The sequence below is a fragment of the Narcine bancroftii genome, chromosome 2 (assembly GCF_036971445.1).
Source record: "Narcine bancroftii isolate sNarBan1 chromosome 2, sNarBan1.hap1, whole genome shotgun sequence".
Taxonomy (NCBI): domain Eukaryota; kingdom Metazoa; phylum Chordata; class Chondrichthyes; order Torpediniformes; family Narcinidae; genus Narcine; species Narcine bancroftii.
The window spans coordinates 12,190,826-12,205,431 of NC_091470.1; the positions used below are offsets into that span (position 1 = coordinate 12,190,826).

The 14,606-nt window shown below is 48.4% G+C and overlaps 1 protein-coding gene across 3 annotated transcripts in view; it reads left to right on the forward strand.

Moving 5' to 3' along the window:
* LOC138753198 (choline/ethanolamine transporter flvcr2b-like) overlaps positions 1–14,606 on the forward strand; it is a 109,060-nt gene that overhangs the window by 67,738 nt on the left and 26,716 nt on the right. For all 3 annotated transcript variants that reach the window (XM_069915860.1, XM_069915859.1, XM_069915861.1), the window contains exons 6-7: positions 5,406–5,516; positions 11,481–11,586. In XM_069915860.1, the coding sequence (XP_069771961.1) occupies positions 5,406–5,516; positions 11,481–11,586 (217 nt within the window). The remainder of the gene's footprint in view (positions 1–5,405; positions 5,517–11,480; positions 11,587–14,606) is intronic.

The following is a 14,606-nucleotide window of genomic DNA, read 5'->3' on the forward strand; positions in this document are numbered from 1 at the left end:
AAACTCACTTTGACGTCTGATAATTTCTTGACTCAAATCAGCATTAAAAAACTATTAATTCTGAATCATCATTGGGTTTGACGTTGTCTTGCCTTCTGTACCACCAACCATAAAATCATTTCTCTATCCTGATAATTCAAGCACCGAATTAACACTGCTCGTGATGGTTGACCCGGTGACGGTTACCTCCTCAACACTCTATGTGCCCTTTCCAGTACCAAACCACCCGGAAAGAACTCTTTACCTAACATATTAGGAATCCAATCCTTAAAATTTTTTATCGGATCCACTCTATCTTCTGGAAGGCCCACAATTTTTACATTATTTCTCCGGCTTTGATTTTCCAATGAATCAATTTTTAAAAAAATAATTCTTCTGAATTCCCCAATCCACGAATGAATCTTCCACATTTTCTATTTTTTTCTTTATTATGTTGAACTTGCTCTTTACATTCAGAAAAAGCTCTCTCAAATTTTTTAAAATTTTCCTGTACCACATCTACTGAACTAAGGCATTTATTAACATCTCTCTTAAGCATAGATAAATCGTCAGATATTGTAGATTACATTTGAGTCATTTGATGAGAGACATAGTATCCATTTAACAAGCAATCCCTTCCAACACAGTAAAAATAGAGTTCCGTCCAGATTCCAGAGCCATATCTTGAGACCCACCTTCTTCAAGCTCCTCCTCCAGTTGTTCCTGTGAACTAACTGTATAAGGTAAGTCCTCCTCTTGCTCCCTCATTGTCAAAACTTTCCCCATGCAGCTGCGGGTTTGGACACCTGACGACGGCACCCCGACCACGTCAGGGTGTCGCTGCTCGGGCCCCCCCGCAGCTCACACACGTTCCAACAGATCCCAGACCCTGGAAGCTCCACGCATGCCCGGCAGAGCGAGGGGCTGCGCAGGGGCGGTTTCCAGCGCCTTCCTGCGCGTCCCCAACTCCCCCGACGGCAGCGCAGGCCCAAGGATTCCTTGTTCCATCGGATCTGCTGTGCACCCGACTTCGCGAAAGTGCGGGTCGTCGGTCAATTTCTTCAACAAGCCGGCGCCATCTTGCGAGGAGAAGACTGGCACCGGCATAAATTTCAACCTGGCTGGTGTTCTCTGTGGCTTGGAGGCTCCTGACGGCAGTTCCGTGCTTCCAGCTGGACAGGTAGGCCTCAGTTCTTCAGCACTTTACAAAGTAGTTTTTACTGTAGTTGAACCTTAGATTTTTTAATATTAGCCACCATTATAGACAACTAATGTACTTAGAAGCAGAAATAAAATGTTTTATATATTTAGATTAAAGTTTAAAAACGGGTGTTTAAAAAGCTGGCCGGGGAGGATTAGGACCGCACGTCTGCCCTCTACGCCATTTGCCACCCCCCCTCCCCCGGACAACCTATCCTGAACCCAACCCAAGTGGTCCCTAAACTCCCTCCACGTTACCTCTGTGCTTTCACCCTTGTTCCCAATTTACTCTCACGAGTTCCTGCCTCATCCCCTCGTAATTGGCCCTTCCCCAGTTTGACTGTTTATATCCTTTTCCATAGCTATGTTGAAGCTTAGGGAGTTGTGGTCACTCTCACCAAAATGCTCCCCCACTGAGAGCTCCGGCCCCTGACCAGGTTCATTCCCCAGAACCAGATCCAGTCTGGCCTCTCCTCTTGTCGGCTGGTCTACACGGTGTCAGGAATCCTTCTTCTTACCGTAGATTAAAAGGTGTGGGCTGAGAAATGGCTGATGGAATTTAATACAGATAAGTGTGAGGTGTTACATTTTTGAAAGGCAAATCTAAATAGGTCATATGCATTAAATGGTAGACAATTGAGGAGTGCAGAGCAACAAAGGGATTTAGGAGTGATGGTAAATAGTACCCTCAAGGCTGATACTCAGGTAGATGGTGTGGTGAAGAAGGCATTTGGAATGTTGGTCTTCATAAATCGGAGTATTGAATTCAAGAGGAGGGAGGTTATGATGAAATTGTACAAGGCATTGGTGAGGCCAAATTTGGAGTACTGTGTGCAGTTTTGGTCACCAAATTATAGGAAAGATATAAACAAAATAGAGAGAGTGCAGAGAAGGTTCACGAGAATGTTGACAGGATTTCAGGGTGAGTTACAGGGAAAGGTTGTGCAGACTGGGGCTTTTTTCTCTGGAGCGTAGAAGATTGAGAGGGGACTTGATAGAGGCGTTTAAGATTTTAAAAGGGACAGACAGAGTAAACGTGGACAGGCTTTTTCTATTAAGAGTGGGGTAGATTCAAACTAGCGGGCATGGTTTAAGATTGAAGGGGGAAAATTATAAGGGGAACATGAGGGGAAATTTCTTTACGCAAAGGGTGGTGGGGATGTGGAATGAGCTTCCGGCAGACGTGGTCGAGGCGGGATCATTGGTTACATTTAAGGAAAGACTGGATCGTTACATGGATAGGAGGGGACTAGAGGGGTATGGACCGGGTGCTGGTCAGTGGGACTAGGAGGGTGGGGATTTGTTACGGCATGGACTAGTAGGGCCGAACTGGCCTGTTCTGTGCTGTAAGTGGTTATATGGTTATATGGACATGCCTGACAAATTCAGCCCCTTCCATCCCTCTTGCAGTCAGGAGGTGCAATATTGGGGAAGTTGAAATCACCCATAACTACAACCCTGTATTTCCCACCATTCCAAAATCTGCCTGCTGATCTGCCCCTCGGTGTCCTGAGGGCTCTTTGGGGGCCCGTAGACGACTGCCAGCACAGCGAGAGCTCCCTTCCTGTTTCTGACTCCACCCACACCCACTCAGTGGACCCTCCCTCTACAGCCTCCTCCCTTTTTATAGCCATGACACTATCCCTGACCAGTAACGTTACTCCCTTCACCCCTCCCTATTCCTTTTAAAACACTTAAAGCCCGGTACCTGCATCAGCCAATCCTGCCCTTCCTCCAGCCAAGTCGCTGTAACAACCACAACGTCGTGGTTCCACGAACTGATCCAGGCTCTAAGTTCATCCCCTTTATTCCTAATACTCCTTGCATTGAAATCGACACATTTCAACCCCTCTAACCGGCTCCCTTTGTTTTGTCCCCTGCCTGCCCTTCCTCACCCAACTCAGAGCACACAGCATCAAGCTTTTGTCCTTCTACCCTAATCTCTCCCCTCACATTCTGATTCCCACCCCCTTGCCAAACTAATTTAAACCCTCCCCAGCAGCTCTAGCAAACCTGCCCGCCAGGATATTGGTCCCCCTCCAGTTCAGGGGCAGCCCTTCCTTTTTGTACAGGTCAGACCTGCCCCAGAAGAGATCCCAAAGATCCACAAATCTGAACCCCAGGCCCTGGGACCAACTCTCCAGACACACATTCATCTGCCACAACTTGCTCTTCCTACCCTCTCTGGTGTGTGGTACAGGCAGCAATTCTGAGATTACCACCCTTGGTCCTGCTTTCCAGTTTCCTTCCTAACTCCCTATATTTTCTCTTTAGGACTTCATCCCTACTCCTATCTATGTCATTGTCCACAGTATCTGGCTGCTCACCCTCCTGCTTGAGAATCCTGTAAAATTGATCTGAGACATCCCTGATCCTGGCATCTGGGAGGCAATGTACCATCTGAGAGCCTCTATTTTGTTCACCAAATGTCCTATCTGCTCTCCTAACCAATGAGTCCACAATCCCCATAGCTCTCCTTTTCTCTTTCTCCCACCCCCCCTTCAACTGAGTCGGCTTCTGACCACCACGAATGAACCCTGGTAGATGATTTCTTCCCCCACCCCAACTTGTTAAAGGGAACAGTCACAGGGTGACTCTGCACCATCTGCCTCTTCCCTAGTCACCCAGTTACCTGACTGTTAGGGGTGACCATCTCCCTGAAGCTCCTCTCTCTCACTGCTTCTGCTTCCTGGATGATCCCGAGTTCATCCAGTTCCATCTCGTTAACATGGTCTCCCAGGAGCTGGAGCTGGATGCACCTCTTGCAAGTGTAGTCAACAGGGATAATTGTGCTGTCCCAGATTCCCCACATGGTTCACTCAGAGCATTCGACGGCCCGAGCCGCCATCTCCATTAACTCTTCCTAATTTAAATACAAAGATCTTACCTCACTGGAAATGAACCCCTTCCGCAGCCTCTTACCGAAGCCTCGTGAGCCAAAGCCTCTGTCCCCCTCCACCCGCTCGGCCACTCTGCTCGAGTTTACCTTTTTTATTTGTCACTACCCCTTATCCTAACTACTCCTCCCACCAATCAACATTCTATTTAACTCTTAACTTGCTTTTTAAATGCACTCACCTCCTGCTGGCCCGCGAGGGGCCGTCCCGGCCCGCGAGGGGCCGTCCCGGCCCGCGAGGGGCCGTCCCGGCCCGCGAGGGGCCGTCCCGGCCCGCGAGGGGCCGTCCCGGCCCGCGAGGGGCCGTCCCGGCCCGCGAGGGGCCGTCCCGGCCCGCGAGGGGCCGTCCCGGCCCGCGAGGGGCCGTCCCGGCCCGCGAGGGGCCGTCCCGGCCCGCGAGGGGCCGTCCCGGCCCGCGAGGGGCCGTCCCGGCCCGCGAGGGGCCGTCCCGGCCCGCGAGGGGCCGTCCCGGCCCAGGCCACCACATTCTGCGTGGACAAACTTGCCTCTTAAATCTCTGTCCTCTAGTTGCAGTTTCCCCATCTGAGGAAAATGACGGACTTTTATCCAGCCTCTATGACTGAGTAGTCGGGTGCTTCAGGGATCAGTGCTGGGACCATTTTTGTTTCTCATCTCTATCAACGTACGGTAATGTTTTGTGGTTCAGATCTGCTCTGTACATGTTTGTGGAGGAAAATCTGAACACAAAGGGTTAATGGGTCACCCATAAGTTGCTTACAAGGACATACAAGAGTCAGTTGCATACTGCTTAAGTGGAGGCATGGAACCTCAAGGTTGCGATTTATTTACAGACACGTTTATCTGCAGACATGATAAGCTCTGGAATTCTGTGAAACAATGATTAAATTATTGCCAAATGTTGACAACGATAAACTATTGTCAGGTTGACTGCAACAGGAAGCCCACATGCGGGAATGCACTGCCATTTATTGTATATAAACTCTATTAAAACTGGCTGTGAGCAGAGCAAGCTCAGGCTGGGTGCTGGGCCTGCTCTCCAAGATATCTTGCTAATAAAACTCTTCCGAAGCGTTATCCTGGTGTTGGTAGTTGATCCTTTCTCCGCAACAATGTTGTAAGGGTGTTCTAAGCGACCACAAAGGAAAGTGGTTTCCAGGAGGTTGAAAAATTGTCCAGGGCAGAAACCAGTTAAAAACCACTTCAAGTTGATGGCTGCACATCGGTCAGAGACTGCCCTTCCCTGCAGAGTATTGCAGGACTCACCAACGCTAATGCCCTGTTCAATGTGGGTCGCTTGTGCAACAGTTATGCTCTGACGTTGATTCCCTCTCTCTCTCTCTCTCCTCAGACAGACCATCATGGCTGTTTACTTCCTGTCCTTTGCAGGGATGGTGGTCTTCACATTCACACTTGACCTTGGTCACCTGTGGGTTCTCTTCGTTACTGGAGGAGTGCTGGGGTAAGTCGCCGCTGGATACAAATATATCCCGGCAGATGCAGAGCCTTTTACTCACCAGACTGTGAGGTGGGAGGATGGCTCGACAGGGATAATTTCATCCATGGGTAACACACAATAAAACAGAAAGGATGGGCCAAAATTAACGTGATTCCATCCAGACAGAGATGGAAGGAGATGGCAGGCAACAAGGAAAAGCTGAAAATAGATTTTTCCTGTCTTCATGAAAGAAATTGAAAACCTCTCAGAAATGCCGGATGACACGAGTGAATCAGAAGCTCAAATTGAACATTAGTGCATAGAACACCACAGTACAGGCCCTTCGGCCCACAGTACAGGCCCTTCGGCCCTCAATACAGGCCCTTCGGCCCTCAATGTTGCACCAACCTGAAAGTACTAAACCCTCCCTACCCTGTAACCCTCTATTTGTCTTCCATCCATGAGTCTCTTAAATGCCCCTAATATTCCAGCCTCCACCACCACCTCTGGCAAGGCATTCCAGACCCCCACCACTCTGTGTGTAGCAGGGTCAATGACCCCCACCCCCACCCCACCCTGAGACGAAGCAGACAGCCAAAGGCTTTATTGATCAAAAGACCCAGATGTGCCTCTACATCCAAGGCAGGTATGAGAGAGGGGACTAGGGCTCTCAGCCTTTATTGGGGATCTTATGGGGAGGGGCGACAGGTACAGAAGGCAGGCTAACCTGCCTGGCCCAGGGAGGATATGCCCGCAGGATCGTGTTCCATCACACTATGTAAGATAAAAACATTTCCCTGTGTTTCTTTTAAAAAAAAGTCACACCTCTAATGCCTTCCCTAAACTTCCCTCACTTCACTTTGTACAGATGTCAAATGATGCAGTAGTGGTGAAAGTTTTTAAATGTGGATGCACAGCAACAGGTCCCTTCTGGGCTACAAGCCCGTGCCACCTAATCACACCCAATTAACCTGCACCCCTGTACATTTTGAAGGGTGGGAGGAAACCGGAGCCCCTGAGAAAACCCACACAGACACGGGGAGAACTCCTTGCAGACAGTGCGGGATTCGAACCGGGGTTACTGGCGCTGTAACAGCATTGCCCTAACTCCTTCGCTAACTGAGCCGTTCCAATAATAGGACTGAAAAGTTATGTCCCCAGGAACAGGTGAGCTGATCCTCTATTTTTAAGAAATATAGAACATTACAGGCCTGTATCTCCCGGCACCCCAGGGTGAGCCTGTGTGCCCCCCAGTTCTACTCCTCCCACCTGCCCTGGCCCACTCTAACCTGCTCCCACTGCGTCCCATGTTTTCTCCCCCACCCGCCCCCCCCCCCCCCCCCGTGCTCCTCCATGCGCCCCTTGGGTCACATTGAGCTCTGTTCGCAGGCCAGCTCTCCCCCCTTTGTCATTTCACACAGTTTCCTGTTGCCCGATCATTCTTGGGGTCACCAATGGCTCCTATTAACGCCTGATTCATTGTTGGTCTGGACATTTCACTTGTGCTGATATTTCGGCTATATCTTATTCAAAAAACTTTCTCAAACCGATCTTAAAAAATGTGACTTGGGTATATTATGTTTGTTAGACATTAGATCAAAAGACATTAAACCTGTCTATAAACAGATCCGAAAAATAGACAATTCCTTTGATTTTCCTTAAAGGCTCGATCCATTATAGATGATGAGGAAAAAGTAGTTCAGATAAATAGTACTTTATCAACTAAAATTTTTAAAATCAAAAAAAATTGTGAAATTGAAACCAAGTCTGTACTGTACATTTAAGTATTGGGTTGAAGGTTTGTTAACTAGTCAAAGATTAAGAGGAAGAGCTGCCCCCCATAAAGAGGCTGCTAAACCTCGCCACGGAGTTCAATTCCAAACCTGTCCAATGAGGGCATTTGGGTTTGTCAGAACAATATACCCTGAAAATAATAGATCGAATATTAGCAGGCCCAGTGATTAAATCTAAGATCGGGTAATGTACTCAACCTGGCATTCTTATTATTCCGGACATAATACATTTTAGAGTCAATTATTATCAAAAATTGATTTGTACAAAAATGTGGGTAAAATGATCATTTATATCATCTATTATCTTATTATATCATCTATTATTATATCTATTTATATCATCTACCATTTATATCATCTATCAAAGTTACGGCCAATGGAAGTGTTTGTTTCACGTCGTCAATCAAAGGGAGAAAATTAAAGATACGTTATGAATTTCATCTCTTTTAATACCCTGAATACCACTAGAGTGACAAAGTCTTTTCACTAAGGGTTAAAAGGCTGGAACTGTCTAGTTCCTCGGAGCAGATTAAAGAGAGGATTTTAGATTGTTAGTAATTACTGAAGTCACAGGAACATGATGGATCGAATTAATCCATGAAATAAAACTAAAGATGAATCTTTCCAAAATTTCAAACAGATATTTCATTTCAATCCTTTGAAAGCCTTTTCTGCGTCTAATGTTACTGTACGTTCGGGAATCTAGCTCAATGGAGAGTAAATATTCATTAACCTACAGATATTAAAATGTGAATAATGTTTCTTTATAAATCTTGTTTTGCCCATAGAAATGATCTGAGGAAGTATATTTTCCAATCTGAAAGCTAAAATCTTAGAAAGAATTTTGGAATCAACATTCAACAATGTGATATTGGTCTATAGGGAGCTCAATCTAAAAGGTCCTCATCTTTCTTGGGGATAAATGAAAATGATGCTTCATTAAATGTCTGTGACAAAGTTCCAAGGGATACAGAATCGTTAAACACCTACACAACCAAGGCAAAGCATTTAGAAACACTCAGCGGTGTTAACCATCCAGGGCTGGGGCTTTGCCAGATTGAGAGGAGGAAATAGCTGTTCTATGTAATCCAAGAAACCCATAAATTATTTTTAATTCAAAGCATACTGGGGTTGTAGGTTAATTGGGTGTAATTGGGAAGCCTGGGCTCAAAGGTCAAAAGGGCCTGTTACTGTGCTGTATGTCTAAATTTAAAAAAAAATCAACCTCTCCAATAGCAGCAACCAATCCTTCTGCACCTGCCTGCATTTTTTTTTACATTTACTGGGTTATCTCATTTCCTCTGGACTAAACTCACTCAACAAACTAAACCTCCCCACTTCACACCCATAACCCTCTATCTTTCTTACATCCATATGCCTAAGAGTCTTTTAATTGTCCCCATAGTACCAGCCTCTACCACCATCCCTCACAGCACATTCCAGGCTTTGTGCTTTTTAAAAAAACTCATCCTGACGTCGCCCTGTACAGATGTCCTCTGGTATCTATGCCTCTCATAAACTTGTAGACCTCTCATCCTTCTTCATTCCAAAGAGAAAAGCCGTACCTCACTCAAATCTTTCCTAATAAGACGAGTTTTCCAATCCATGCAATCACCTTGTCACCCTCTCTACAGCATCTACGTCGTTCCTGTAATGAGGAGAGCAGAACTGGACACAGTACTCCCAAGTGTGGTCTCACCAGAGTTTTACAAAGCTGCAACATTACCTCACAGCTCCTGACCTCAATCCCCTGACTAATGAAGCCCAGCACATCATATGCTTTTTTTTTAAACAAACCAATCAACATATCTGGTAACCTTGAGGGATCTATGGACCTAGATCCCAAGTCTCTCTGTTCCTTCTGACTTGAGAATCTTGCTATTAACATGTGACTGAGCTCCATGTTGATTCTAATTCAGTGTTAAATGTGGGTTTAATTTTAACACTGAAGAAGAATTTGGACAGGTACATGGATGGGAGAGGTGTGGGGGGCTATGGATTGGATGCACTAAGCCAAAATAAAAAAACTGTTTTGGCCCAGACAAGGTGAGGCCTGTTTCTGTGCTGTAGCCTATGGTTCTATTGACTAGATACTCAGCCTTCAGGTTCGACCTTCCAGACTGCACCCTTCTCTGGATTCAACTCCATCTGCCACTTTTCCACCCAACTCTGCATCCTGTTGTACAACAACCTTTTACTATCCTCAGCACCTTCAACCTTCATGACATCTGCACACTTACTGACCCAAAGAATGTGACTTCACATTTTCCTACATTAAATTCCATTTGCCATGTCCTGTGCCCTTGCTTGACTCATTACTTCCTGTAGGGGGATCCAAATGTCCTCATCACACAGATCTCCGTTCCACACCCTCTCGTTCGTCCTCCGCTGTTACGGGTTGCCCATCGACCCTACTGATTCTTTTCCCACCAACAGTGAAGGTGGGTGGATTTGCTCTTTCTGTTTTAATTCTTCATGATTCAGTTCATTCTACTTGCTCCAACAGAGAATATTTCGAGCACTTTCTGATTTTTATTTCAAAGTTTGTTTATTCTTTTGGAGACGAGTATATACTTATCATTTACTTAGATGTAGCTCTTTTTCTGTTCATTTAGATATTATAAATTTGCTCTTTCTTCCTCCGTGACTGACAGTTTAGTTGTCCTGTGAAGACCAAGCATTGAAATGTAGACATACAACACGGTAACAGGCCCTTCCGGCCCACGGTAACAGGCCCTTCCGGCCCACGGTAACAGGCCCTTCCGGCCCACGGTAACAGGCCCTTCCGGCCCACGGTAACAGGCCCTTCCGGCCCACGGTAACAGGCCCTTCCGGCCCACGGTAACAGGCCCTTCCGGCCCACGGTAACAGGCCCTTCCGGCCCACGGTAACAGGCCCTTCCGGCCCACGGTAACAGGCCCTTCCGGCCCACGGTAACAGGCCCTTCCGGCCCACGGTAACAGGCCCTTCCGGCCCACGGTAACAGGCCCTTCCGGCCCACGGTAACAGGCCCTTCCGGCCCACGGTAACAGGCCCTTCCGGCCCACGGTAACAGGCCCTTCCGGCCCACGGTAACAGGCCCTTCCGGCCCACGGTAACAGGCCCTTCCGGCCCACGGTAACAGGCCTTTTCGGCCCACAAGCCTGTGTCACCCAATTGAAATGTAGACATACAACACAGTAACAAGCCCTTCTGGCCCACGGTAACAGGCCCTTCCAGCCCATGAGTCTGTGCCACCCACTGAACCTACACCCCCAGTACATTTTGAACGGTGGGAGGAAACCCCTGTGAAAAATCCATGCAGCTACAGGGAGAACATACAAACTCCTTACAGACAGCGCGGGGTTCGAACCCCGGTCCCGATTGCTGGCGCTGCAATGACATTGTGCCTCCTGCTGACATAAAACAAAAGAATGAACAATGTTTATGATACGCGAGGAAATGTTGTGTGGCACAGGGTGTGGGGGGGAGGTGCTATAGGGTCCCCGTTCAGAATGACTGCTCCAGACCAATAAACTAATGCCCAAGTGACACTTGCAATGGGCAGGTTCCCCCAGTGATAGCCTTGCTGAACCCTCTCCTTCAACGTCACGAACCTACTGCTGTTTTCTCGGCGTCGCATTCGGACTTGCCCACGTGAGAGCCCACTGCAATGACCCAGCAGCTGGAGTGCGCTGTTCCTGAAGGAAATCCTCACTCATTCTGCCTTGGAACGTCTTTAATCCTCATTTCCCAAGAAGAGTTTAAAGCAAAATTCATAATCCATGCTAACTGATGCTTGTTTAGTTTGCAATAACTGCCAATAACTAATGACAAAACTTTAAGGTGAACCTCTACTAATAAACCAACACCCTGGATGCACAGTCAATTGAATAAGGAATATATTTGAACGGGGGGAGAGCCCAGGACGAGAGGGCACAACTTCAGGATTGAAGGGTGTTTTCCTTGAACAGAGATGCAGAGGAATTTCTTCAGCCAGAGGGAGGTGAATCTGTTGAATTTGTAACCACAGGCAGTTGTGGAGGTCGGGCCATTGGGTTATTTAAGGTGGAGATTGGGTTCTTGATTAGCCAGGGTATCAAAGGTTATGGGGAGGAGGGAAATGGATCAGCTCACGATTAAATGGTGGGGCTGACTGGCCTATTTCTGATCTGATGTCTGATTGTCTTGTGGATTGACCCTATTCCATAATCAGGTTCTTTATGACTGGTTACCTACCACTTGGCTTTGAGTTTGCTGCGGAACTCACTTACCCTGAATCTGAGGGGACATCTTCGGGACTGCTTAACGAGTCAGCACAGGTAAGAGTGGGCCCATCTGTTCATTGGTCTCACACTTACTTCTGGGATGTTGTGTGATGGAGGTGCTGCCCAGGGTGGGCCCGTGCCTCCCCGCGCCCCAGGGTGGGCCCGTGCCTCCCCGCGCCCCAGGGTGGGCCCGTGCCTCCCCGCGCCCCAGGGTGGGCCCGTGCCTCCCCGCGCCCTGTTGCACTCCAACCTGCCCCCACTGCGTCCCACATTTTTCCCCCTACCCCCCAAGGTCGTGCTCCTCCATGTGCCCCTTGGGTCACATTGAGCTCTGTTCACAGGGCAGCTCTCTCTCCTTATTCATTTCTCATAGTTTCCTGTTGCCCGATGGTTCTTGGAGTCACCGATGGCTCCTATTAACACCTGATTCATTGTTAGTCTGGATGTTCCACTTGTGTTGCTGGATTTTTACTAACACCAGTTTGTGCAGATGCTGTGATTGTAGTGAAAACACTGTGAGGAAGGGCTCAGGAATGAAATATTGGTTAAAGGTCTTTACTTCTGTGAGACTGGCTGAGTTCCTCCAGCTTTTTTTGAAATGTTCTCTTCGGTCAGACTTTGCTCACCGGTGATTTGGAACTACAATGAACGGTGCCACTGGGAGGAAATCGGTGACCTAATTTTTCACCATTGATGCCAGCTAAAGTCTGACCACCTTCACGTCTCCGGGCAACTTGGTGCCAGAGTTATCTTGGAACCCATCCATAGATCTGATCAATATTTGTGTTTGAATTTGATTGCTGTTGGTCTTTGAGGGGCAGGGAAAGGAATCCAGTTTGTGGTAAAATGAGAAGCGACCTTCCGAGGACGGCAGGGTGCTGGATCCCTGAGTGAACAGAGAGGAGCTGGAGGGGTCGGGGGGCTGCCAGCAGATAGTGTACCTGAGGTTTTCAGTGTTATAATCTGGTTTGAAAATGTACCTCAGGTTAAATTGGTGGGAAGGATTGGCTTAATTTGGGACAGAATCAGAATTTGTTGTCAGGTCAACATATGAAATTTGTTGCATCACAGGTGCAAATATTGCTATAAATTAATTTTTTTAATACTTTAGTGTAAAAGTAGAGGCAGTGTCTGGAAGTCATTGTCCGTTCAGGAATCTAGTGGCGGAGGGTAAGAAGCCGTCCTTGTGCTGCTAGGTGCTTATCTTCAGGCTCCTGTCCCTCCTTCCTGATGGTAGCAGAGTGAAGAGGACAGGCCTGGGTGGTGGGGGTCCTCAAGGACAGGCTGCTTTCTTGACACTCCACGTCTTGTAGACATCCTCGATGGAGTGAAGTCTGGTGTCCGTGATGTTGCAGGCATTGGTACAGTGATGCAACCAGTCAGGGTGCCTTTACTTTGCCATTCCTGCTTTACTCTGCTGGCCAGAGGAACAAAGGGGTGTAAGTTGCAAAAGATTTTGTACAAGGTGAAGCAGGAGGTGGAGGATGATTTGGGGAAACTTTGACCTAGTGTAACATTGTCTGTAAATCCACCCACCAATTGATCGGATTGGCTATCAGTACCCCCGCCCCTCTGTCTGGACCAGTTGCTTTCCTCACCTCCACTCTCCAGATGTCTGTCCTGACCATGAAGTAGTTGAGATGGACATTACTGACTCACTGGGCCTCCTCTTCCTAGTACGTTGGGCTGGTCAGGACTGTGCTGAGGTTCCCTTTACTTTGTGGTCTTGCCTTGCACTCTGTGATAATGTATATGCCCTGTCCTCATGACTACGTGTCCACGATGTTCTTGTGGGACAAGAGCCTGGTGTTCTGTCATCTCAGATTCCCTGATGGCCCTGTGGAGATCGTACTGGAATTTCTTCCTCAGGTCTGGTCTCCTTCGATTCCCTGATGTCCCTGCCCTGGCCATCATCCGTGGTCTCCAAATGGGCAATATCCACATTGTCTTCTTTGGCATGCTGTCCTTACAAATCTTCGGGTGAAGTTGGTAATGCCTGGGGCTTTTTGTCACTGATATTGTTGCTGACAGACAGCCTTCCTGAATAGTTAACGTGTTTATTCAGACCATCGATCGCTACTTTGCCTTGTGGTATTCATGTGTGCCCTGTCCTGCATCGTCCATCTCAGTACCATCTGTCTCCATTGGCACGGCCTGTGGCAACCCAGCACCCTGCCTTTGTCCTGCTTTGTTTCCCCATCAGCCCTTGGTCAGTGTCATGGAGTCATTCTACCCAGCTGATCCATGTTAATTCCATCTCCCTGCACGCTCCCCCTCTGCCTTAGTGATACAGGTCTTCAATGTTGTCAGTGACCCAGCTGCAACTTTTCTCTCCAGCAGAGTGTTTCAGGGACTGGGAGAGGGAGTTGCCCCTCAGATATGTCACATCTTTTACCCACCCCCAGCCCCAGGTATGTCTCTAGTTTTATCTTCCTCTGATGTGGGGTTTACCCAATCTGCAGCCTTAATCATTTTATAGAACTCCTAGACTCCTCCACTGATCTCCGTCTCTCCACATAACTGAGCTGCAGTGTCTGGGTAAGTCTCCTCTCCACCCTCTCCTGTTCTCTCACACCATTCCTGTACCATGGTGACCAGAACAGCAGTCCTCCAGCTGAGGTCTGACCATCCAGGTGAAGAGTCCTGATGTGGAGTGATGACTCTCCATTTCCCTCTACGGTTGCTGCCTGCCCTATGTGTCTTGAACCTACAGTCACTTGTGTCCTTACATTTAGGAACTTCCCTTTCTCTGTATACAGCCCCCAGTATCCCTCAAAGTCCAGGTTTCCCTATCCCGTTACCCTGACAGGACCCTGAGCTTTCTTGAGCTCCCTCGCGCGCCCCCCTGTATCGCTCCCTCGCGCGCGCCCCTGTATCGCTCCCTCGCGCGCGCCCCTGTATCGCTCCCTCGCGCGCGCCCCTGTATCGCTCCCTCGCGCGCGCCCCTGTATCGCTCCCTCGCGCGCGCCCCTGTATCGCTCCCTCGCGCGCGCCCCTGTATCGCTCCCTCGCGCGCGCCCCTGTATCGCTCCCTCGCGCGCGCCCCTGTATCGCTCCCTCGCGCGCGCCCCTCT